This window comes from Rattus rattus, chromosome 1, assembly GCF_011064425.1.
Source record: "Rattus rattus isolate New Zealand chromosome 1, Rrattus_CSIRO_v1, whole genome shotgun sequence".
In the NCBI taxonomy this organism is placed as follows: Eukaryota; Metazoa; Chordata; class Mammalia; order Rodentia; family Muridae; genus Rattus; species Rattus rattus.
Window position 1 is genome coordinate 40,418,825 of NC_046154.1, and position 25,639 is coordinate 40,444,463.

At 46.3% G+C, this 25,639-nt stretch overlaps 2 protein-coding genes across 2 annotated transcripts in view; one reads left to right on the forward strand and one right to left on the reverse strand.

The window, feature by feature from the left end:
- Tesk2 (testis associated actin remodelling kinase 2) overlaps positions 1 to 21,666 on the forward strand; it is a 62,571-nt gene extending 40,905 nt beyond the window's left edge. The window contains exons 4-10 of the mRNA XM_032899728.1: positions 10,714 to 10,860; positions 17,865 to 17,947; positions 18,539 to 18,623; positions 18,829 to 18,912; positions 19,097 to 19,183; positions 19,610 to 19,727; positions 19,992 to 21,666. Coding sequence (XP_032755619.1) covers positions 10,714 to 10,860; positions 17,865 to 17,947; positions 18,539 to 18,623; positions 18,829 to 18,912; positions 19,097 to 19,183; positions 19,610 to 19,727; positions 19,992 to 20,707 — 1,320 coding nt within the window. The 3' untranslated portion in view covers positions 20,708 to 21,666. The remainder of the gene's footprint in view (positions 1 to 10,713; positions 10,861 to 17,864; positions 17,948 to 18,538; positions 18,624 to 18,828; positions 18,913 to 19,096; positions 19,184 to 19,609; positions 19,728 to 19,991) is intronic.
- On the reverse strand, positions 21,605 to 25,163 carry Toe1 (target of EGR1, exonuclease). Its single transcript, XM_032899733.1, has 9 exons — positions 24,988 to 25,163; positions 24,122 to 24,264; positions 23,991 to 24,031; positions 23,764 to 23,860; positions 23,488 to 23,646; positions 22,976 to 23,235; positions 22,620 to 22,782; positions 21,926 to 22,540; positions 21,605 to 21,866 (listed from the first exon to the last, which is right to left on the reverse strand). The coding sequence occupies exons 1-8, from the start codon at positions 25,037 to 25,039 to the stop codon at positions 21,941 to 21,943; spliced, it is 1,515 nt and encodes a 504-aa protein (XP_032755624.1). The 5' UTR covers positions 25,040 to 25,163; the 3' UTR covers positions 21,605 to 21,866; positions 21,926 to 21,940.
- Positions 25,164 to 25,639: the final 476 nt, after the last annotated feature.

Sequence of the window (25,639 nt, forward strand, 5' to 3'; positions counted from 1 at the left end):
GCCACACCCTTCGAGGAGAACTGTCTGTTCCTCCCTAGAAGCCATCAACCTTCCTCAGTCAGGGTGTGGGCTCATGAGCCCCTCCTCCCTCCACAGTATTAAAATGTTAACTGGCTTGGTCTGGTTGTTTCGGGTAAACACAGTTTCTGTGAATGCATGAGCAAAGCATTCCTGTCCTGTCTAAAAGACACCGGTTTGTTCCGGTTCTCATGGCTCTCTGGCTCCTACAGTCTTTCCACCTCCTGTTCAGTGATGGTTCCCAAGCCTTGGATGGTAGTGTGGTTACAGATAGTTACCGCCCATTTGTTTATTTTTAAGTTGCTGCTTTGTTTCTGTGTGTATCCATGTGTGTTAGTTAGGGCGCCCACAGAGCCTAGGGAAAGGTAGGATCCTTGGAGCTGGAGTTAGAGGCAGTCATGATTGATTGGCCTGACATTGGATCTAGGAACCAAATGGGTCCTTTGGGAGAGAGCAGTTAATGTTCTTAAGAACTGAGTAATCTCTCTAGCCCCTGCTTTCATTTTATTTAAGTGCATTTCATTTTTTTATTCAATAGTTTATTGGTGAGTTTATACAGGCAAGGAGGCTCAAACCTGTGATCTCAGTTCTTGGGAGCCTGAGGCTAAAGGAATGTAGTTATTTTGTTAGTAGCAAAGATATTCAAGGAGAAACACTTGTGCCCCTCCCTATGGCTTTAAGACTATTGAGACAGTGGGCCCCCAGGAATTTCGTGCAGTGAGAAACAAATGGCAGAAGCCCGTGCTATTGGATGAGGAACTTGTTTCCCAGTTTTTACAGAGTTCTGGCTTGTTAACCACCTGGCAGTAGACACTAGAGCTGAGACACTGTGGGTCAGCAATGGGTGCACTGTGCCTTGGCCGGGACTGCATACGGTCTGCCTTCATTTAACCCTAAATGGCTTATTAGGACCAGAAGATGGACTTGAGGTGGTGGGAGCGGGGTGTCAAAGGAGGGAGTGGTGTGTAGGGTCATCGAACTTCTTTGTTCCTCTTCCCAGCATGACCACTTTGAAGAAGTCTCTTTTCTTGTCTTTTTGCTGTTTTATTGAGGATTGGCGGCCAATCCTAGGTCGTTGGCTCTTCTGGGGCCTAGGCACAGACACTAACAGCTTTGATAACAGGATCGCCATAGCCATGCCTAGGTATGTACCAAGTTCCAAGAGTCTAGGGCTGTAGAGCAAAAAAAGGCAAAATTTAAAAACACATTGTCAGGGGAGGGGGAAGGGTTAGGGGGAAAAACAACAACAACAACAACAAAACCACATTGTCATCTTCCTGGATCCTGTTAAACAGGCACCTGAGCCACTTGTCCTGGGTTTGAAAGTTCAGAAATAATTGATCCCTGCTATCAGACTTGCTGTGCTTAGCAGGAGTAGAAGTAAGTACAAGATAGGGAAATGGCGCTAAGTACGCTACGAGATAGGGCATCAGGAAATGTTTCCCAAAATAAAAGGCCCCAGCCAGGCTTGGAAGGGTAAATAAAAAGGATATGGGAAAGCAGAACAAATGAACATTTAAATATTCTGACTATTATGGGCTAGTAAAGGCCATTTTGTGGGCAGAACTAGTGTCCTCTCTTCCTTGACTCCTCATAGCAGGCTCTATGACTCCTGGAGCGGAGGTTGTACTGTGGCAAACAGGCCTCAGCGGATGTGCCCATGTATGCTTCTCGCTGGCTATGGATGCTCTAGCTGAGAACAGGAGGCTCCTTTGGAGCATAAGCCTCCCACAGGGCGCTCCTGGGGCGCTTGTCCTGGAATTACCCAAGCCAGCAACAAAGCTTCCTTTTCTTCTTTGAAGCAAGCCAGCGGGATGGGATGTCTGCTAGTCTTTGTGCTGAGAGCAGACCAACAAGCATCCAGTGGCTAGCACAAAAGCATTGTTAGCCTACAGTGAAAAAGTAGGCCGGCACCCAGGCCCGCTCTTTAGAAGGCCCATCCAGAGAGCAGGGGTCCAACAAGCCTGTATTTGGCTATTTTGACACTGATACTAGTTTTTGATTATTGCTGACACAGTGCGTTAGATAGGGTCCTGGGATCTCTTTCTGTTGCTGCTCCGAACGTCTCAATCTGGAGATCCCGTTGACTCTTTCCTTGGCTAACATGCCTACTCTCAGTCATAGTTGAGGGCGGGGCGGGGGTCTGTCTCCCGTGGCATCCTGAGTTCCTTTATCTGAGATATCAGGTGAAATCAGGATTCTTAACTTCAGAAAGGATTTCAGGAAGAGCCAGTATGAAGCGAAGTGGAGTTTATTAAAAGGAGATTGTAGCATAGACTTAAGCACAGGGTTCATAGAGAGATGGGGAAGGAAGAAAGAGATTCGCACCTCTTTGTATTTACAATAGCGGTATGTGTCATTTTGGTGAGTTCTGAAGTTGTATCCTCAAAGAGTTGCTAAGAAATTCAAATTAGACTGCAGGGTGACTCTTGAGGTGTTTGGATAAGGTTTCAGTTGATTGCCATTAACAGTCTCATTTGAAATTGCCTCTAAAATAAATGGAGCGCTGTCTCTGTGTTGGCAGTCTTCACAGCAAACATTACTATGATAGAATTATTTTTTAAGCATTTCTTATATTGTATGTGTATATGCATGCATCTTAAAAATTTAAATTACATTTGTTTGTGTGCACATGTATGTACATATAAGCACACACAGATACCACAGCATGAATACAGAGGTGATAGGACAGCTTGCAGGAATCCGTTCTTTTTCCAGCATGTGGGTCCCAGGAATCAAACTGGTCATCAAGCTTGGTGGCAGTCGCCTCTACCTGCCTGGGCTTGAATTCACACTCCTCCTGTCTCCAGCTCCTGAGAAGGGTGGAACACCATAGGTAGCCCCAGTGACCTTTATGAAATGCCGGCTGGGCTGTGTTAGCGTACAGTGTGAGTGATGTACAGCGCAGCTGAGGACCAGAGGGCCACACCAAAGTGCTGACAGGGCCATTTGCCCTCTCAACGCTGTGGAGGAGGCCTTCGCTTTCCCCTGATTCTCATGGGTGATACCAGTCCTGAGTGTTCTTCAGCTCATAATGTGTGAACCTAATTTTTGCCTTTAATATCATGTGTTATTTTCTCCAGAGGAGCTGATGCTCTCCTCTGGCTTCTGAAGAGTCCCTCATGTGCACACATGAGGTGCACATACATGTGAGAACAAAACACCCATACATAAAGTAGTTTCAAAAATGTGAAAAAGTAGACAGTCTGTGTAATACATGGGCTTTCTTGCTATACTAAATTCTAGTTTCATCTTAACTCTTTAATTTCATCTCCTCATTTATAAAGAACAAAAAAAATCTCGTCTGGTCTTTGTACTTTCTTACTCTGTGGTTCTTTTGCATTGGATGTCTTTCTTACTCCCAGTTCTACCTATGGGTTATTAGGAAATGGAACTCCACCCAGGGCAATCAGTGAGTGTTAGGTGGGTGTGGAGCAAAAAAGGGTATCTCGTTGTAAAGAATGGACAATGTCCAGGTCACTTGGCTAATAAGAAAGGCTTTGTAAACTATACTCAGGGTTGTGAGCGCTGTTGGTGGTGGTGGTGTTTTTGAGATGGGGTCTCCTGTAACCTCAAGCTTGCTATATAGCGAAGGCTTGGTCTTGAATTCCAGTTCCCCTGCCTCTGCCTCCCAAGAACTACTTTTAAGCGTGTATGGCTGTTTTGTCTGGGCACCATGTGCTTTCCTGGTACCTGCAGAGGCCCGATGAGGATGTCAGGTCCCTTAGATGTGGAGTTAGAGCCTGTTTAGAGCCCCTGTGTAGGTGCTGGGAACTGAGCCTGGGCCCTCAGGAAGAGCAGCGAGTGCTCGTAACTGCTAAGCTTCTCTTTTGCTCCCATCTGCTGACGTTTTCAGTTTTAGTCCAAGAGTAAGAGAAGGTCTTTGAATAATTTATCAGTGGAGCGGGTTTAGATTGGCATGTGCTATATATAATTCCAGTGTTTGGGAGGCAGAGGCATGAATATTGCATGTTTGTTCAAGGCTAGCCTGGGCTACCATCTCTTCTACCTGTGATCAGGACTGAACTATGAACTAATCTTAAGTGTTTTCACTTGATAGATTTTCAGCCTTTGTGTGGGTAAATGAATACAATGTATGGACTTTCTCAGTATAGTCCTGTTACTTCGGTGGCAGTAAGTGGCACACAGGTGGCAGCATTTACCCCATGAGTAAGTGCTGTGGGTTCAGTCCACATGAGCACATTTGTTGAAAAGTAGAAGCTAAGTCACGAGTCTGAAAGAGCTGGGTGGGTGGTACACATTCTTCATCCTGGCACTCAAGAGGCAGAGGCAAGTGGATCTCTGTGGGTTCTAGGCCAGTCTGGTCTACACAGTGAGTTATAGGACAGCCAGGGCTACACAGAGAAATCCTGTCTCAAAAAAAAAAGTTTGAAAGGATTCCGGGAGGAGTAATGGTATCCATGCTGGGATTTTGGTAGTCGTGGCTCTGGAGTAGCTCAGTTAGTGGAATGCCTATTGATAAGCTAAGCCCTGGGTTTGATCCAAGAAGCTCATAAAACTGGGTATGGTGAACTGCCTTAATCCCAGCGTTTAGGAGGCAGAAACAAGCATATCTCTGAATTCCCAGCTAGACAGCACTCTGTAGTGAGACTTTGTCTCAAACAGACAGCAATAACAACAAAAACAGGAAACCGGAAGCCAAACTGGGTGTGGCAGTGCACACCTGTATAATCCAGTGCTTAGAAGGCAAAGGCCGGTAGATACGGCTCCACGATTCTGTGGCTATCCAGGGCTATCCAATGAGATCCTATCTCAAAAAGCTCAAAGCGAGGACCCTGGTTCATTTCCCAGCACCCACAGCTTACAACTAACTGCCTGTTAACTCCAGCTCAGGGGGTCTGATGCCCTTTTATGGCCTTCATTCGGACCTGCATTCACATAAGTCAAAATAAAACCAAAAAATAGATTTTTTTTTTAATAGTTTTTTTTTTTTTTTTTTTTTCGAGCTGGGGACCAAACAGGGCCTGCGCTTGCTAGGCAAGCACTCTACCACTGAGCTAAATCCCCAACCCTGATTATTTTTTTAAAACAGGGTCACCCTGGCTAACCTGGAACTCACAGAGATCCTCTGCCTCCTTAGTGCTTGGATTAAAGGCACGCACTACTGCGCCCTGACCATTAGTTTTGGTCTTTTGAGAAAGGGTATTGCTGTGACACTAATGATGGTTTTAAATTCATATGCTCAAATGGTCCTCCAGCCTCAGCCTACAGAGTAGTGAGGGACAGATGGGCAGATTGTTTTTGTTGTTGTCTGAGATCACTATGCAGCCTGGAACATGTAGTTAGGCCAGCTTTGAATTTACAGGATTTTACCCTTTTTATCCAAGCACCACCAAAGACAATGCCTCAATCCCAGTGCACTGGGTATTAGCCTTTTATTTGTTTGGTTTTTAAAGACGAGGTTTTACTATGTAGCTCTGACTATCGTGGAACATAGACCAGGCTGTCCTTGAACTCACAGAGGTCTCCCTGCCTCTGCTTCCCGAGTGCTGAGACTAAAAGTGTACCTGGCTTCACTGAAGTTTTTTTTTTGTTTGTTTTTGTTTTTTGTTTTTTCCGGAGCTGGGGACCGAACCCAGGGCCTTGCATTTGCTAGGCAAGCGCTCTACCACTGAGCTAAATCTCTAACCCCAAGTTTTTTTTTTTTTAACAACTCTTCAAAGATAGTAACTTCAGAGCTTAGCTGAAAAGAAGCAGGCTTTGGTATAGATAAAATTGACCTAGGTATCATTTAGCAGTACTGAACATTTAACATGTACTGAAGTCATTTAACAGGTACCTTTAACTTTCACTTGAGAGGTAAGGCAAGAAGATCAAGAGTTCAAATTCATTTTCAGCTATCTGGCAAGTTTGAGGCCAGTCTAGACTGAAGAGACCCTGCCTCCAAAACAAACAAACAAACAATTAAAATTAAAAATTCTGTAAGGTATTTAAATATGTCCAGAGTGTTGGCTTGTTCCATCATAGGAGAACCCCAGAGGATTGCCTGTGAAAAGTTGAATGCACAGCATGTGTGATCTCCACCAGGAAAGCTGACCGTGCTAATGCAGCTGTTCTCGTCTTGGCTTTCCTGCAGAGGGATTTGTTCAGAGGCTGCACAGCTGAGTCTGCACTGGGAGTTGCTTATGGGGAAGTGAACGTTCCTGCTAATGGGGCACACAGTGTTTAGCAACCTAGAAATCTTCCTTGTTGGCAGATCTTAAACTTCCTTTCTTCATACATGCATGCATGGATCTTGAGACATCGAGAAGTTGTGGTTTTTGAGGGCTCAGAGGCTTATCAGGCCTGCCAATGAGTTCTCCAGCATCAGGCAAGACAAATGGATTGTGGAAAAAAAGATTCTTTTTTGTTTCCCTCCCTGGACCTCATTTCTACTTTCTGTCCTGCCTAGGAAAGCCAGAGTCTATTAGTCACCCTGAATCCTCATCTTGTCTCGCCTTTTCTTTGCTCTCCACCTTCTGGCTTTGGATTTGGTTCTTCCCTCCCTCTCTTCCTGTCTTTTCTTTTTAAACAGGATCCAGCTAGTTCATGCTGGCTTTGACTCTTATCTTGCCTTAGCTCCCAAGTATTCCAAGTATAGATGTGAGCCACCACACCCAACCAAGGTTGACACATATTTGTAAATGCCTGTTTCTCTGACCCAAAACCAAGAGGCTCACCATCACCAGGCCTTCCGAGAATGCAAACAGACACACTCTTAGTCTCTTCTGCCTGAGTGGTTCTGGTCATGTCCTGATGCCACCATGTCAAAGACTTGAACACTGGTTCTTTAGATGCTTGGCTCTCAAGACGATAAATGTTTGCCGACACAATCAGATGTTGGCCTCATTGCTCCCGTGTACAAGTTGGAGTTTACAAGTTTGGTTTCTTTTCAGTAATAGACACCTCTATTCTGAACTTGGGCAGAGAGTCGCCTAGAGTGAGGAGTCGTGTTAATGCTTTCCTCACACCCTGTTGTAAGATTTCCAAGGTGGATCACAAAGAGGACTAAGCAGGCTAACAGGTTTTCCTTGTGAGGGTTAGGAGGCATATTTTTAGCTCTGCCTTGCCTCGCCTTCACACAGGAGATCTGATGTGCTGTCCAGTGCTGCCCCCAACTGGTTCTCTGTGGAGCTTCTGTCACCATGTTCTTTTCAAAGAAACAAACATTGTGAGTTGGGCAGATCGGGTGTGACTGACTGCCTGATACATGGGGACACTGAAGAACAGCTAACCTTATTAGTTGATTTCCTTTTCAAAAATGAAATCACTCATAGAAGGCATAATTGGACAAAAATTCAATTCAAATTTCTTTTCTGTTTTAGGTCCTCTAGTCGCTTCTAAGTTCAGTATCATATTCTAAAAAACTAAGATACTCAGTCTACTTGTAGAATTCTTGGAAAGAAGAGGGAGATAAGGTATCTAGAAAGGGTTGAGTAAATTCTTTTTTAAAAGACTTATTTGTTTACCTATTTGATCTATATGAGTGCTCTGTCTTTATGTACACCAGAAGAGAGCATCAGATCACAGATGTTTGCGAGCCACCATGTGGTTGCTGGGAATTAAATTCAGGACCTCCGGAAGAGCAGTCAAGTGCTTTTAACCACTGAGCCATCTCTCCAGCCCAAGTAAATTCATCTCTGAGTTCCTTTTCTGTGAAGTTCTCTCATTCAAATGCTATGACCACTGGCTCCTTGTATAATGAATGTAGTTGTGAAAAGATGTACTCTGGAGCCAGGCTCTAATCTGCCTGACTCTGCCCTTAATAATAGAATAACCTTAACCTTTGATGTCTTTTGTAAAATGATAGCAATGCAGATAAGACTATGTACACATCCAAAATTAGAAAAACTCTGAAATTGACATCTCAGACAAGGCTGCTCAGCCCATAGTAGATATCCTGTAGGATCGTTGTATGGATTAAATGAGATAATGTATATAAGAACTTTAGAGGTGTTTAGTGTAGTGTGAGCACTATATAAACATTCATTGGAAGTTTGTTGTTGGGACTGGAGAGACTGTTCAGCGGTTGAAAGCACTGGCTGTTCTTGCAGAGGATCAGGGTCAGTTCTCAGCACCCACATGGCAGCTCACAACTGTCTGTAACCCAAAGATGTGACAGCCTCACACAGACATGCATGCAGGCAAGACACTAATGCACATAAAATAAAAATAAGGAAATTAAAAAAAGAATATATATACTTTCTCTCTCCTCTCGCCCCCTCCCTCCCTCCGTCCCTCTCTCTCCTTAGAGTTTTACTGTGTAGCACTGTCAGGCCTGAAACTTACAGAGATCCGCCTCCCAAGTGGTGGATTAAAGACCTGTGCCATCACACCTAGCTACTTTTCCAGCCCTTTTACGAAAAAGAAAGAAAAGAAAGAAAGAAAGAAAGAAAGAAAGAAAGGAAGGAAGAAAGAAGGAAAGCAAGCAAGAAAGCAAGCAAGCATCACGGGACGGAGAGTGGGTTAGAGGAGCACTTGTTCTTGTAGAGAGGCCTGGTTCCGTTCCCACTACTTACATGGTGGCTCACAACCGCCCATAACTCCAGCTCCAGGAGCTTCGCAGCCTTCTCTGACCTCTGGAAGTACCAGGCACACGGGTGTGCACATACAGACCTGTATTTTTTTAATGCACACATATATTTTTTTTAATTAAAAAATTATCACTGGGGCTGGAGAGATGGCTCAGAGGTTAAGAGCACTGACTGCTCTTCTAGAGGTCCTGAGTTCAAATCCCAGCAACCACATGGTGGCTCATAACCATCTGTAATGAGATCTGATGCCTTCTATTGGTGTGTCTGAAGACAGCTACACTGTACTTACATATAATAAGTAAATAAATCTTTTAAAAAAATTATCACCAAGCTGGATGTTATGGCACATCCAAGTTGGGGAGGGAGGATCCTGAGCTCAAGGCTAGCCTAGGTTGTATGGCGAGGCGAGTTCCAAACAAATAAAATGGCAACAAAACCCTCCCAAAGCAGTGCTTCAAGGATATGTGGGAATGACGGAGAACAGCACTTTCTTGGAAGAATCCGTTCTTTAGTTCTTCCACAGCCCTGTCTCCTGCTCAGGTCACTTTGGTCTAACTCACTCTGGTCTTAAGCAGTGAACTGAAACTGAACTGGTCTTAACTTTACTGACTGCTCTGGCATGGCAGTAAATAACGCCCAGTGTCCGGGTTGCAAATGACATTTTTTTCCAAACATATCCTATTTGGTATACACAGCTATTTTATACTGTTGGCCATTTCCTTTTCGACTATTCTCTTCCTTTAGCTTCTATGGTGACATTCTGGCATGGTTTTTGTTTGGTTTGGTTTTAGACAGGGTCTCACTGTGTAGGCCTGGCTGGCCTGGAATTCATTATGTAGACCTGAGATCTACCTGCCTCTGTCTCTTTAGTGCTGGAAGTAACGGTGTGTGCCACAAACCTGGCTCAGGAGTGGAGCCTGGGAACTCCTACTCCTGCATTTACTTCCTAAACACTGCTTCCATGCGCTCTTCCTTCATTTGTCTTCCTCTTTTCCTTTCCTGAGGATTCCGGTTTCTTACCTGCATGTTATCTAGGGCTATTTCCTCTTTTTCTTGGCATCAGTAATTACTCTAGCTCATGATTGTTATTTCCTAAGTTTTTGTCTCCTGTTCAACTTAATCCCCTTAAAAAAATAAGATCTCACTTTATACCAGGCTTAGAACTCACTGAGTAAGCCAGGTTGACCTTAAACTCATGGTAATCCTCCTGCTTCTGCTTTGTAGAAAGCCATAAAGCAACGTGCCTGGTATAAAATGATTTTTTTTTTTTTTTTTTTTTTTGGAGCTGGGGACCGAACCCAGGGCCTTGCGCTTCCTAGGCAAGCGCTATAAAATGATTTTTTAATAAGGTGTTTGGTGGGAGTGGGGAACTGGACATGGCTGAGTAGCCCTTGCTGCTCTTGCAGAGGACACAGGTTCAGTTCTGGGCATCCTCTTCTGGATTCAAAAAAATGTAGAAAAGATCCAGGCATAGTAGTACATGCCTGTAATCCCAGCACTTGGGAGGTCAAGGCAAAGTGGACGAATTCAAAGTCACCCTGGCTACATAGTTTGAGGTCAGCCTGCACCACATGAGACACTGCCTCAAAGCTAAATAGATGGCTGGAGTGGTGGCTCAGTATTGAAGAATACTTGCTATTCTTCAGATGATCTAGGTTCAGTTCCCAGCACCCATGTGGTACCTCACCGCCATCTTAGTCCAGTTCCAGGGGATCTGGCACCCGCTTCTAGTCTCCAAAGCATCAGTCAAGCATATATGTGGTACACATGCACACATGCATGCAAACATTCATACACATAAAATAAAAATTAATAAACCTTTCATTTGACCTTACCGAAAAGGCAAAAAAGCAAGCAACAGAATAAATAAATCCTTAAAAAAAATAGGGCTGGAGAGATGGCTCAGCAGTTAAGAGCACTGACTGCTTTTCCTAGAGGTCCTGAGTTCAATTCCCAGCAACCACATGGAGGCTCACAACCATCTAATGGGATCCTGTACCCTCCTCTGGTGTGTCTGAAGACAGCTACAGGGTACTCAAATAATATAAAATAAATATTTAAGAAAACAAACAAATGTTTCTAAGTGTTCACTCTTTCTGCTTTTACCACCAGCCTAAACATTTCTGACAAATACTTATTGGGCTTTCTTTCTCTTTCATAGTACATCAACTCTGGGAACCTGGAGCAGCTGCTAGACAGTAACCTGTATTTGCCTTGGACTGTGAGAGTGAAACTGGCCTATGACATAGCAGTGGGCCTCAGCTACCTTCACTTCAAAGGCATTTTCCACCGGGACCTCACATCGAAGGTATGAAGGCATTACTGTCATAACTGTGTTTACTAAGGAATCTAGAAATCTAGATCTCTGTTCTAGATTTAATCAAAACATAACCCAATCCTTGTTATAGTTAATCCTTAGAAAGCATCTGCCTGGACTATGAACAATGATTTGATCTCCAGCACTGGATAGCAGCATAAAATGAGAAGTTCAAGATCCGTCTCGGCTACAGACAGTGAGGCCAGCCTGGGCTGTCTAGAGCCTCTGTAACAATCAAAACCAAATCGGCCCCTGGCTGCTCATAGCAGCCACCTTTGAATGCCGAGCCAGGCAACGGCCACATCTTGAGAGCCTTTCCATTTGTCTCCTGTGTGTGTGCCGTGAGCGTGAGACGAGTGAACGCATGTTTGGAGTGCTCGGTGGGCCACTGTGTGCTGACCCATTTCCTACTGTGTGATTGAGTTTCTACCTTCCTGCCAGGTCTTCTTTGATGCTGGTCACTGTAGTAGTGCTTTGTTGTCCACATTGCTGTGTGACCAGGTTAGAAAAGAGTTTCTTTCAGAGAAAGTTGGCCTTCTTACAAAGCAGGAACTGAAGGACTGAGTGTCCCAGGATACTTCCATGACAAGGCTCCCCCGCCAGCCTGAGACAGGGCTTCTCTGTATGTAGCCCTGGCTGTTCTGGAACTATCCACAGACCAGGCTGGCCTCGAACTCAGAGATTTGTCTGCCTCTGCTCCCTGGGACTAAAGGTGTGCGCCATGACAAGGCTTTTAAAATTATTTGAGCTAATGGAAGGACGGTAAGTCCACCTAGCATATGTAGTTTGCTGCCTGCCTAAGAGCCACATTAAAGTCTTCTAAGGTTTGTTAGAGGGTTTGTTTTGCTTTGAAGATTTAATTTTATATGTATGAATATGTGCCTAGATGTATGTATATACATCATGTGCATGACTGGTATGCAGAGACCAGAAGAGAGGTTCTGAAGAGACTGAAGTTCCTGTCTACTGTAAGCATGTGGGTGCAGGGAAACAAACTTTGGTCCTCTGCAAGAGCAGCAAGCACTCTTTTTTTTTTTTTTTTTTTTTTTTTCTTTTTTTTTTTTTTTTTTTGGAGCTAGGGACCGAACCCAGGGCCTTGTGCTTGCTAGGCAAGCTCTCTACCACTGAGCTAAATCCCCAACCCCGCAGCAAGCACTCTTAACTGCTGGCCATCTCTCCAGCTTGAGAATAGAAGTTTCATACATATCCAAGAATAGTTCTCACTTTATTCCCTGCCCCAACATGGACATTGCACGCACATACATGCATACATGCATCTAGCCAAAACATCTTTGGCTTTCTACTAAAAATATTATCTCTCCTAACATGGAAGAGATTTACAAGTTATCACCCATTCTACATGAATGTTCCTATGCCCGGATTCATGGATAAAGTAATAGAAAAGGGGAATTTCTAACCTACAGTTACATAGTCTCATGGAGAAATAACTAAAGGAGTTGGGTGCATGCCTTTAATCCCAGCACTCAGGAGGCCGAGGCAGGTGAGTACTTGAGTTCGAGGCCAACCTGGTCTACATAGTGAGTTCCAAGACAGCTAGGGCTACACAGAAAAATCCTTTCAAGAGAGAGGGAACTAAACAAAACAGTATAGTGTAATTGAACATTCAGTTTCATGCACTGCAAGCTTTTATCACAGGGAAGATCACTCTAGGCGAAGGGGTTAAGTTTCCGGAGGAACACTCCCCAGTACTCAGCAGTTTAGCTCATTCTGTTTCTGTACCCTGAAAATACTTTGTCATTTGGGTTAGTGCCTTAGTTAGGGTTTTGCTGTTATGAACAGACACCATGACCAAAGCAGCTCTTGTAAGGACAACATTTGATTGGGGCTGGCTTACAGGTTCACAGGTTCAGTCCATTATCATCAAGGTGGGAGCAGGGCAGCATCCAGGCAGGCATGGTGCAGGCAGAGCCGAGAGATCTACGCCTTCATCTAAAGGCTGCTAGCAATACTGGCCTCCAGGCAGCTAGAATGAGAGTCTCAACCCACAGCCAAAGTGGCACACCCACTCCAAAAGGGCCACATCATCTAATCCTGCCATCCAGCATATACAAACAATCAGTTAGTATTCTTTTTGTGCTTGTTATTGTGAAAATGCTAAGCTCTCTGGGCACAGATAGGGATGCCTGTCATCTCATCCTGGGGAGAGCTGGACATGGTGGTCACTGTTGGAGGTTAGCTCAGGCTGTCTAGTGAGAACACCAACCCAAAAAACGAAAAGACCAAATAAGCAAATAAAGAGAACAAACTAAAACAGCCCAGAGGAACTACTGGGTACGGTCACCAGCCTTTGGCTTTCCTAGTATGAGAGTAGGGATTCTATTTACCAGTGGGCTTAAAACAAATGTAGGAGATGGCACATCAGTTGAGGGTACTGGTGGTTCTTCCAGAGGGGACCTAGGTCTTCTTATCTTCAACGTGGTGGCTCACACCCTTCCGTGGTGCAGTGCCCTCTTCTGGCCTCTGCAGGCACGGCATACATACGGTGTTTGATGAACTTTTAAAAAGAAAGCTTAGGAACTTCTTGTACTGCAAATGCAGACATGCACCTCTACACACAGCAGGGTCCCTGTTTCTAGGCCTTACCTCCTTCAGTCTAGACTTTAACATAGTATTGAGGATACTTGGAAATGGTGAGATTAAGGTCTATGGTCTAGGACGTTCCCTAGAATAACCTTAAACTGAAAACAGTAGATTCATTTGTTCTTGTTTTGCATTGCTTGAAGTTGAACATGGAGCTGTATTCATGGTAGGTAGGTACTCTACCGCTGAGCAATCTCACTAACCCTCTTTTATGTAACTGTAAGTGGCCCCAAATTTGTTGTATGGCCTAGGTTGACCTATAACTTAGCAATCCTGTCTCGGCCTCCTTGGTGCTGGAATTAAAGGTACCAGCCACCATGCCTAGCCTTGTTGATTTTTTATGATTTTTTTTTTTTTATTTTATGTACGTTGGTGTTTTGCCTGTGAAGGTGTCAGGTCTCCTGGAACTGGAGTTACAGACAGTTGTGAGCTGCCATGTGGGTGCTGGAAATTGAACCTGGCTTGTGCTCTTAACTTCTAAGCCATTTCTCCAGCCTCTGTTATTAACTTGCCCACATATAGATAGACACACACACACACACACATATATACACATATATATATAATTTCAAATAATAAATATATTTAAAAAGCACAAAGGTATCAGAGGGTGGGAGCAGACAGAGAGAGATGGCCCCGTGGGTAAAATTACTTACCACCAAGCTTGATGACCCAAGCTCTACCCTCATGGTAGAAGAAACACGTTTGCTATGTGCGTTCCTATAGACACACACGCACGCACGCACGCACACACAAACATACACACACACAATTTAAAATGTACCAGGGTATGATGACTCATGTTTATAATCTAATCCTGGCATTCAAGGTAGCTGAGGATAAGACTGGAGGATCACAAGTTCAAGACCAGTTTGAGCTCCATGGGAGACACTGTCCTAAAACAGGAGTTGCGGGAGCTTGAGAGATGCAGGGAGTGGCTGTCAGAGCACCTAGAGTTATTACCTATTTTTTTCCTTCTGAGACAGGGTCTCACTATTTCTATTTAGCACTAAATGTCCTGCAACTCACTGTATAGACCAAGCTAGCCTCCAATTCACACAGATGCTTCTGCTTCTGCCTCTGAGCACTGAGATTAAAGGTATGTGTCACTACACCTGGTCAGTTTCTAGAAACTAAATCAAACAGCAGATAGGACATTAGACCAAGCCCTGGAGACAGAAGTCTAAGTTGTTGGTGAACCATGAAGAGGATGAGGGAGAGAAGTAATGGATGTGAGCTGTCACTTCCTCACAGGCTGTGACCTATGCCTGGGGCTGTGACTAATAGGTTGGCATAGGACCCATCTTTTCATAAAGTCAGAGATCTGGAGTGCTGATCCAGCAGAACTTAGGAAGAGAGTCACTCAGGACAAGCACACGGACAGTCCTTGGGTGCCACCCACTTTATTTCTCTGGGGTCCAGTATTGATTGTGACAAATAAGAGGCTCCTTTTAAAGTGCAGGGAGAGTACAGCAAGATCAGAGTAAGCAGTTAATGTGTACCTGGTGTGCAATAAACAGGAGGTAACTCAGCCAGACTGGCAGCAGAGAGGGAGGCAGTACTGTTGGGTCACCTAGGGCCTTCCTGGCCCCACAAACATTTCTGTGAGCCAAGAATTCCTGCTCTGTGCTGCCTCTGGAAGAGGTGGGGTGTTGGTTCCCCGAGCATGGAGTGTCAGAGCTATTTCCACTACAGTTATTTGGGGAGAGCTAGTTGCAGCTTTGGGTTATTTGTAGGTCATTTGGGGGTCATTCTTTGTCTAGAGATGGCAGCGTTTATTCAGTACCATGTCCTTAGCTTCTCCCACAAACCGACTAGGAATCTGCCCCAGAGATGTTCTTCTGGACTGTCAAAGGAGTGGCACAGAGGAACTCAGGGCGTTTGGTCATGACCTTTTGGTCAGTGAAAACTAGTGTGTGTGAACTTCAGTAGCTGCCCTGGGCCTCCCTTATCTGGCAAGATTAGGGTTGGGATGGGTAACTGTATACTGAGAAAACAGGGAAGCCAGGGGCTTATGGTCTGTCCTTCTACAGTATGTGGTAGTAAGCTTTGATTTTATTTACACAGGATTGCTCTGTGTAACAGTCTACAGTACATTATAGTAAGACTGATTGATTTGAGACAGGATTTCTCTGTGTAACAGTCCTGACTCTCTTAGGACTCACTCTGTAGACTTGGCTAGCACTGAACTCACAGACATCCACCTGCCTCTGCCTCCGAAGTGCTGAGACTGAAGGCATGCACCGCCCCTGCCTGCCTACATTATATAAGCTTTAAGACACAGGGTTTCTGTTTTACTTCCATACGTTTCTTTGACACTTAAGACCATGCTTAGTATTTAGAAAGCAGGAACACTGCCGGGAGAACTGCTGGCTCAGCAGGTCAGTATGCACTGCTTCTACAGAGGACTTGACCTCAGTTCCTCACACACGTGTCAGATGGGTTACGATCACCTGTAACTCCAGTTCCAAGGGAAGCAACACCCTCTTCTGGCCTTCACAGGCACTTGCACCCACCCCACCCCACTTATAAATAAATCTTTGATAAAAGTCAGCGGTGACACTCCTTTAATCCAAGCACTCAGGAGGCAAAGGTAGGTGGATCTCTGTGAGTTCTAGGCCAGCCTGGTCTACAGAGCAAGTTCTAGGATTGCCAAGGCTACATAGAGAACCCTGTCTTGGGGGGGAAGAAAAACTTAAAAAAAAAAAATTGTGCTTTGGAAACTCAACACTTGGGAAGCGAAGGCTGGAGAATCAAGGTCATCCTCAGATATGTACCACATTTAAGGCCAACCTGGGCTCTATAGAAAATAAAAACAAGAATCCAAGTCCAAAATAGTGGTTTGTCTGGGCATGGTGGCTCGTTCCTTTAACCCTAGCACCCCAGAGGCAAATACCTCTGTATGCTGGAAGCTATCCTGGTCTACACTTCAAGTTCTAGGCCAGCCAAGGCTACATAGTGTGACTCTGTCCTGACAAACACAAGTAAACAAGAGGTAATGGCCACGTCTGAGTTCTGAGTTTCTTCAGCTGCTGGGCAGTCCTGCCCATGTTAATTGGTGCCCACTGTGGGGGGTGTGGAAGTTCCCCATCCACGTTCTCACACTGCCCTGGATGGGAAGAAGAATGCTGCATGCTTTCCTCAAGCCACACCTCCATAAGCATGGCTGACCAGAGCTCATTGCCTACCTCCAGCTTTTCCACTGGGGGGCTGGAGTCTCCCCCAACTGTTCTGTGAACCTGCTTCTGGTGTGCTACAAGGAGAAAAGAGATTCTGGACCATCACTCAGAAAAGTGTATGGGACCTTACGCACACTTTTTCTTTTTCTTTTTGGATCAAATGATGACCGTTATATACTGATGTTCTATCCCTTTGCTTGTGGAGTATGTTGCTTACAGAAATATTTAGATGAAAGACAAAAAACAAAAACCAAAATAAACTTGTTTGAAGCCAGAAATGAAACCTAAGGCAGTCACTGAGGATCCAGGATTATCCTGACTCAGTTGGCTTTTTCGGAGGTGGGGTAGATAGGGGGTATTAGGGTTCTCTAGAGCAATGGATGGTTCTCAACCTGTGAATCATGACTTTGGCAAACCTTCAAAAATATTGACAATTCGTGACAGCAGCAAAGTTAGTTATGAAATAGCAATAAAAATAGTTTTATGGTTGGGGGTCACCACAACATGAGGAACCGTACTAAAGGGCTGCAGCATTAGGAGGGCTGAGAACACTGGTTTGAGGAACAGAACTTACAGAAAGAATAGATTAGAATAGTTTACAGGCTGTGGTCCACACAGTCCAACAATGGCTGTCTACCCACAGAGGTCCAAGAGTCCGGTAGTTAGTGTTCAGTCTAATGTCTCAGCTGGCCTTCAGGATTCGCCAGAACGTCAGAGTAGATCTAATGCCAGAGCAGGTGAGAGCAAGCAGGCAAAGGGAGGAAGCTTCTTCCTTCTGTGTCCTTTATGTAGGTTGCCAGCAGTGAGTGACACCGATTAGAGGTGGGTCTTCCCAACTCAAAGGTCTGGATTAAAAGTGTCTCTTCCCACTTGAAATAATTTAGGGAAAAAAACCTGTCACAGGTATTCCCAGCCACTTGGGTTTTAGTTAATTCCAGTCGTAGTCGACAATGAAGAACAGCCATCGCACAGGATCTCATTATGTGCCCTGGCCAGCCTGGAACTTGCTGCCTCCCCAGTGCTGAGGTTAAAGGCTTGTCCCATCACACCCAACCTCATTTGCTATAGTAAAGCCCCCGTTTTGACCTTGGGATCAGGCTAAGTGTGCAGTCCACCAATAAACAAGATATTCGTGTAGGGAGACGTAAGTGTTAACTCTGGCTGGCTAATCTCTTCTTCTAAGCGACCTTATTTTCTCTGCTTTGGGATCCCTAGAACTGCCTTATAAAGAGAGATGAAAACGGTTACTCTGCGGTGGTAGCTGATTTCGGCCTGGCTGAGAAGATTCCTGATGCTAGGTGAGTAACCCTAGTGGATACTAAGACCACAGGCAATGGTCAAAGTAAGGGAAAATCCAGCTTCATTCCCAGAGGCCAGGATCTAGCCACAGCTCAGGTTCATTGCTTGAACTGACCCCTCCAAGTCTATACCCACCCTTGGGAGCAACAAAACCCCATCGGTCAAAAGATCTACTTATTATAGTCACGCATAGTGGCACACGCCTGTAATCCCACTGTTTTCTGATCGTACGGTCAGACAAGGTGGCACACTCTAAACCCAGTGCTTTTAAGGGAGAGGCAGAAGGATCACAGCAAATTTGAGCCCAGTAAGGGCTTTTATGAGCCTGTGTCTCAACAACAAAGACTTAAGGGCTGGGGGCATAGCTCAGTATAGTGCTTGTTCACTTCGAATGCACAAAACAAATCCCACCACCACTTAAACCAGGCATGGTGGTGCTTACCTGAGATCCCAGAACTCAGAAGGTGGAGCAGGAGGATCAGTAGCTAGAAGTCATCCTCCATTGCATATAGTCTAGGCTATGTGAAACCTTGGTTTGGTTTTATTAATTCCCATTGTGCCAGGCACTGGAAAGTTTCTTTACTTCACAGTATAGGGAGTGAGAAGCTAGCCGTGGTGGGCTCACCTTTCTGGATGGCACCTGAGGTTCTCCGAGATGAACCTTACAATGAGAAGGTAAGTCCGGAGATTTTAAGGCCCGATTATCCTCTGTGGCCCAGGTAAGGATCTGTATCATTCATGCTAACATCCGGCAGTTACCCAGTGGGTGACTTTTGGATAGAATATGGGTAATACAGCTCACCTAGAGATGGAGGTGAGGCAGGGAAGGTATCCCACTCCAAACTCCACTGAGGAAAACCGAGGTCTGACTCCTTACCAGGCAGACGTGTTCTCTTACGGTATCATCCTCTGCGAGATCATCGCCCGCATCCAGGCTGATCCGGACTATCTTCCCCGCACAGAGGTGAGCTGCTGAGTGGGACAAGCATTACAGGGATGGGTTGGTTTGACTACAGAGCTGTTTTATCCTTGGGGTGGAGTTGCTGGAACTACTTCTCTGAGGCAACTCCCAGCCTCTGAGCATGTGTATAATTAATGACTTTTCTCTTTGTGTTCCTTGTACATTTTTCCACCATATTCATCCACAGAATTTCGGGCTGGATTATGATGCTTTCCAGCACATGGTGGGAGACTGCCCCTCAGACTTCCTGCAGCTCACCTTCAACTGCTGTAATGTGAGTTCTTTCTTCACCTGGCTTGGGTCCTGTCTGGCTGAGTCCTTTCCATTTGGTTAGGACTGTAGGGAAAGGTTACCCATTTGTCTCATAAGGAGCATGCCGTCAGTTTCCCCAGATGTGTAATACCAGCCATATTTATACTCTGGGCTGCACAGGCTCTCCAGAGAGCCCTGGAACATAGGAAGAAAAAAATTTTTTATTTTTCATCCTCAGCCTGCAGGGTAAGCCCACAGGTGTCCCTTGAGTGCTGACCAAGCTTTGTCAGGTTTTATTTGTTGGAGTACAGCACCAGCCAGTCCTAACGCAAGAGAAAACTTTAGTTACCCAACCTGAATCTTAAAAGATGCGAGAAACAGATTCACCCTTCATCTTTGGGGTGAGAAGTGGACTGTAGGGCTCATGCCTGGTTATGGATGCCTACAGATGGACCCCAAACTGCGCCCATCCTTTGAGGAGATTGGGAAGACCCTAGAGGAAATTATGAGCCGCTTACAGGAAGAAGAGTTGGAGAGAGACAGGAAGCTGCAGCCCACAGCTAAAGGTAAAAGATCAGATCCCCAAACCTCACCCCAAAGGGAGGGGTGAGACTGAGACATTCCCTCTAGGGAAAGGTCCTTGGTTCAGAAGTAGGAGGGCAGTGGTCAGGGACAGTAAATTACTGTCTTACTGGTGTGACTTGTCACAGTGCTTCCGTTTGCTCACTCAGTGATGAAACAGGACAAGTACCTACCACACTTTCCTCAAGGGAAGTATTTAATAAAATGCTGTCTATATTGACTGGTAACCCAGGCTCACTGTTCCTCAGGACTATTGGAGAAAGTGCCCGGAGGGAAGCGACTGAGTTCACTGGATGACAAGATTCCCCACAAGTCTCCACGTCCAAGACGTACTATCTGGCTGTCTCGAAGCCAGTCAGACATTTTCTCTCGTAAGCCCCCACGTACAGTCAATGTCTTGGACCCCTATTACCAGCCACGAGATGGTGCTACACATACCCCAAAAGTCAACCCTTTCAGTGCACGCCAAGACCTCAAGGGTGGGAAGGTCAAATTCTTTGACCTACCCAGCAAATCTGTTATTTCCCTTGTATTTGACCTGGATGCACCCGGGCCTGGAACTACATCTCTAGCTGACTGTCAGGAGCCTTTGGCCCCATCTTCCAGACGGTGGCGGTCTTTGCCCGGTTCACCCGAGTTCTTGCATCAGGCTTGTCCATTTGTGGGGTGTGAAGAATCACTGTCTGATGGGCCTCCACCACGACTCAGTAGTCTCAAGTACAGAGTAAGAGAGATCCCACCATTCCGGACATCTGCCCTATCAGCTACTTCAGGCCATGAGGCCATGGATTGCTCTAACCCCCAAGAAGAAAACGGTTTTGTTCCCAGGCCTAAGGGGACCAGCCCATGCAGTGGGGCTGCCTCTGAGGAGATGGAGGTGGAGGAAGAAAGGCCAGGAAGAGCTCCTGTGCACTTCTCTATCTCTGGAATAAGCTTGCAAACCCAGGGAGAGCAGGACGGGTGAGATGGGGGCAGGATGGGTCCCTGCCTCTCCTTGGGGATGGACTTTCAGCTGAAACTACGCGATCCCCTTGGTGCACAGCCTCGCTCCTCCCTGGAGCTCTCCTGCACAAAGCAGGTAGAGCAGGCAGGCGGGAAAAGCCTGGCTTAAAATTGGGCTTTCTGTGCCCAATGGCTGCAATATGAGAGGTGTTTCAATAGTTAGGGCCAACCTAATTCTAAGTCTCTGAAATCCAGCAAGGAGCTTTGGCCCCCATGGAACACAGTGCATGTCCTAGACAGGACCAAAAAACTTATTTCTAGGCTGGGCTGGCAGGTACCATGTAGCTATCACCCCAGTTCCTTTCCTACTCCAATTCTCTCTCGTGCCGATTCTGGGGCACATAAGCTACAGGATGGAAACTGGAGTTGTCGAGAAGGCCGTTGGGGCATGGCTGTTTCTTAGACCTGAAGACTGACTGGGACGCTTCTTGCCAGTATGTCTAAGACACTTGAATAATTGCTGTTTGCACTTACTGTATGGTCAGGCCACGTCACTACATCTCTATGCAAGGGGGATACCAGGCAATGTGGTGGCCACGGATCTTTTAGCTAACCTATTCAAAGACTTTTCCAGTTGATTAATCTATTTTCATATTTATAAAGGAGTCTTAATGTTTTGCCTCAAGACTTTCAACCTCGGTGTTGGGAGTGGGGCTGGTTTTGTAGGCCCTAGGGCCTGCTCTGTGTATGTAAGCAGGTGATACAGCCTGTTAGTAAATGGTTTATACTTGGACTGATTTTCTTTCCTCCTGTAGCTGGAGCTTTGGGAACAGTCTGTCCTTACAGAGCCGCAATAAGAAATAACCAAAGAATGAAGTTGGTCAAATATTTTCATAATTCATTTCTGTTGATTTTTTTTAAAAAAAACTTTCCCCAAAACACTTTCAGATTAAAAAAATAATAAAGTTGATGTTGCAGGTGCTAGTTAGCCTTATTTGTACCCTCTGAGTTTACAAAGAAAACAGTACTGTGTCTGCCAGGACCTGCTTGTCAACTCTGTAAGCAGTTAAATGGACATACATAGAGTAAAGACTCAAATGACTTCTATTTGAAATACTATTTTGCTACATAGCTCTGCCCGACTTAGAATTCACTATGTAGGCTCCTGGGATGACAAACACGAGCCACTACACCCTGCCGAACACCCTACTCTCAGCTTCTCTGCCTGGGCCTAGTTACCAGGCAGATACTGGAGTCAGCTGCTGCCCCAAGCCAGCTTCATCTTCTGGTTGTGGGCTTTGGAAGGACGGGAAAACTGGCTCTTGGCCACTGTGAGGGGCACAGTTTTGCCGCTTAGATATACCTTGTTGTGACATTCAGGAAGCCAAGGTTCAGAGCTACAGAGTTGAAGTCCCTTGCTCAGGCCCACATAGGCCATCACATAACCTGTCATAAAGGCATCAAACCCAGCACGGTGTAGCCCATCCCCGGGTACAGGATTAGGACTGGCTTGGTTCACCAGCAGCTCTGAGGTAGGCACATCAGCTGTCCTCTTACACGCCATCTCCAGGCTATCTTTGTGACCTTGTGTGGAGCCAAGCTGATCACCTTCTGCCACTTTTTGTTCAATTTTCTCAGTCTTGAGGCTATCTTCACAGACCTGCTTTGTGGGAGGACCATCTTCAGCTTCCTCCAAGTTCTGTGTCCCTGGTTGACTCTGCAAAGCCCTCTTCCGTTTGTCCTTACGTCGCCGCCGTCTCCGCTTGTCCTCTGCCACAGCCTCATCCGTGTCAATTATAAGGTCAATATCGTGTGACTGAGGACACTGTGGTCCTAGAGGGCACCAGCCATAGGCCTGGAGGTTGGAAAGAGCATAAGAAGGGGTGCCATACATCAGAACCTTCCCTCCCCAAGAAATGGATTTATACCCTCACCGAGAACTTGTCACAGATGCCAGTGGTATGAGAACGACGGCAGCTCACAGGGGACATACAGCAGCGGTAGTCAATGTGGCCTCTCATGCTAGAAGGATAGCTGCAGAATTCCAGGGCAACATGTGGGCTGCCAGCTGCCCGCTGCTTCCCATTTTCGCGCTCACTGCAACAGCGTAAGGTATTACACCATTAGCCCACAAGCTCCACGAGAATAGGGGGTTTGTGTTTTGTTCACTGCTGGATCCTCGGCACCTAAAAACCGTGCCTAGCATATGGTGGGTACTGGATAAATAATCCTAAGTGAATGGCATAGGCTCACACCAGGTCCCACCCCTTCCCAACACCCACATTCTCACCATTTCCGGAAAGCGTATTCTAAGTAGGAAGCCACAAATCGAGCGTGGAACTCTGCAGCATATTTGGTGTCATAAATGCCTGCTGGGAACATCTCACACAGGTCAGCAGTGAAGGTTCCTAAGTTCTCAGGCAAGTGAGCGTAGAAATTCTGGTACAGGAACACCAAGTCTATAAGCCCATTGTGCAGCACCAGCGGCCGCCGGGCTCGAATTAGTTCAAGGAACAGTGTCCGTACTGACTGGCTCTGGCTCTCATCTCCCTAGATGGAAGGGAAAGGGTCAGTGGGAAGGACAAGGTACCCAGTCTGCACCCTGTGCAGCACACGTACCCAGGTTTCCCACCTGGAAAGTACTCATTATCTAACCCCAAGCCACCCTTCCACCAATGTCTCCTTTCCCCAGCCTTGTCACCAGTGGCTCCCCATACTCACACAGATGTCCCCCAGGCCTATGGAACAAGAAATAAACCACAGAGGACTGGAACTCAAGGCCAGCGGAATCGGGAGGCCTACCTTGTCGTTGCCTTTATGGTAGGGGATCCCCTGAGCATACTGCCGGTTGAAGTTGAAGCCATGCTGTACCAGGAACTGCACCGACTTCGGTTCTATAACGTACTCCTCCATGCACAGTAGGGTGAGATTGAACACTTGAGCCAAGTAAGAACTGTCACCCTGAAACACAAGAGGATCTGCTTTCCCAAAAACTGGGAGGAAAAGCCTCAACCTTCTTTAAGATCTCAACTCTTAGGCCCCATGCCTCAGACTTGGGATGAGGGGGGTAATTCATACCTTATCTGGTTGCTGCTTGAAGCAGGCGAGGCCCAGGGACAGGACAGAACGGGTCCTGGCAGCATGACACACGGCCTTATAACGTTCCTCGATGCACCTTAGAGTTGGGTTTGGGCATGGCTATGGCTGAGTTAGTTTCACCAAGGATCCAAGCTACCCTGCCTAACTCTCGGGTTGAGATCTACATATGTGTTAGAGCTGGAATTACAGACAAGGCTTATACTTACTGGTTCAGCAGACTCTTCCTATCCCCAAGGCCACTCAGCTCCTATGGTGGGTAAAGGAAGACCGATTATCCTCTACACCCACCACCAAACCCTTCCCAAGCATCTGCTCTCCCTTTTCTCCCCCGCCTCACCGTGTCCACCGCCACAAAGCTAGCTGTCTTTAAGGCTAGCAAGAGTGACGGCCATATCTCCTTGAAGTTGTCACTCTGCACATCTACCACGGGAACCCGAACTACAAACTCCTCTGCAGATTGTGTGGTTCTGTTGACACCACCTGGGCATAAGGACATTGACGGATTTAGATGTTTTCATAAGGTCCCGGTGGGTCAAACCCCAAGCTAGATGTGGGAGAGGGGTGCCCACTGGCAAGTTTTCCCCTAAAGATTTTGCATCCACTGACTCTAAGCACAAGCCTTGAAACAGACTGTGCCTTAAATTTGGAAAGAGGGCATCTGTGTCTTCCAGTGCCTTTATGTGGGACCTGGAAATCACTTCCCTTTTGCATCATCATCAGGAGAAAAGTAGACTAGATATTCTTTGAGGGTTCTTTATCCTCCAGCCTGTAACCCCAGGACTAGAGAGCAGAAAGCTAAAAGACCCTGAATTCAAGGCTAGTCTGAATTACAGAGCAAGCAAGCCCCTATCTCAAACACAAACAGATCCCATAAAATCACATATACACGGTGCTTCAACAGCTACTAGAGTGCTTCAAAGTTAGACTCAAGCTCCACTTACCATGGACGAGTACACACTGCTCTGGTTATTACCTATTGACAACCACTGGGCTCGATCCAAACCACACCTCCCAACACACCCTCACCGCTCCACAATCCAACAATTCGGGTTTTGCAGTTGCAGGCGCTGCACACTGGGATTTGTAGTCCAGGAGAGCTGAGGTAAACAGAAGCTACAGGCCTGTTTCCGAACTACCAACCCGAGGGTTTTCCCTCCATAGGACCCCTTAGGCTTCTGGGGCTACTCTTGGGAAGCCGCTCACCGTCAGAGGGCGTTGGAACTGAAGGCACACCATCGTCACTGTCCGCGGCCATGACACCCCTCGCCCCTAGCCAGCTTTCTATAGGAACACAGAGACTTCCGTTTAGTCTTCCCGGAGCGACTCGGATCTAGGATGGGGCGGGGTCTCAGTGTCTCGGTCTCGCAGTGTCAACTTCCGTTCCCAGTGGTCCTGTGGAGCGTGGGGCCTGCGTGCGCTCAGTGTCTATTGGCTGGCCGTCCCTAACGAGTGAAGCCACGCCCCTTGTGGGGTTCTCTGGAGCGTCCGGCCGGAGACTGCGCAGGAGGTAATTTATGCTTCCGCATGGTGTGGCGGGAACGTGGAACCTTTAAATTACAGCAGATTGTTTCACCTGCACAACTCAGGGTTGGCGTGGGTAGCGCAGGATTCCCGCGTGCTGGGTCGGGAGAAAGAATGCTTCCTCCACAGAGCTAAAGCATGCCTAGGAGCTCGGGAGATAGGGGTGCATGCATGGCCGAGTAAAGGGGACCTGAGCATGAATACAAGCCAAGAAGGAAGTGAGAGGGAAGAGTTCTGCAGGACACAGATAGATAAGTGGTAAAGCGACCAGGAACGTTTTAAAAGATGATCCAAACAGTAATAATGTGCACTTGAGTTAAGGATTTGGTAGTAC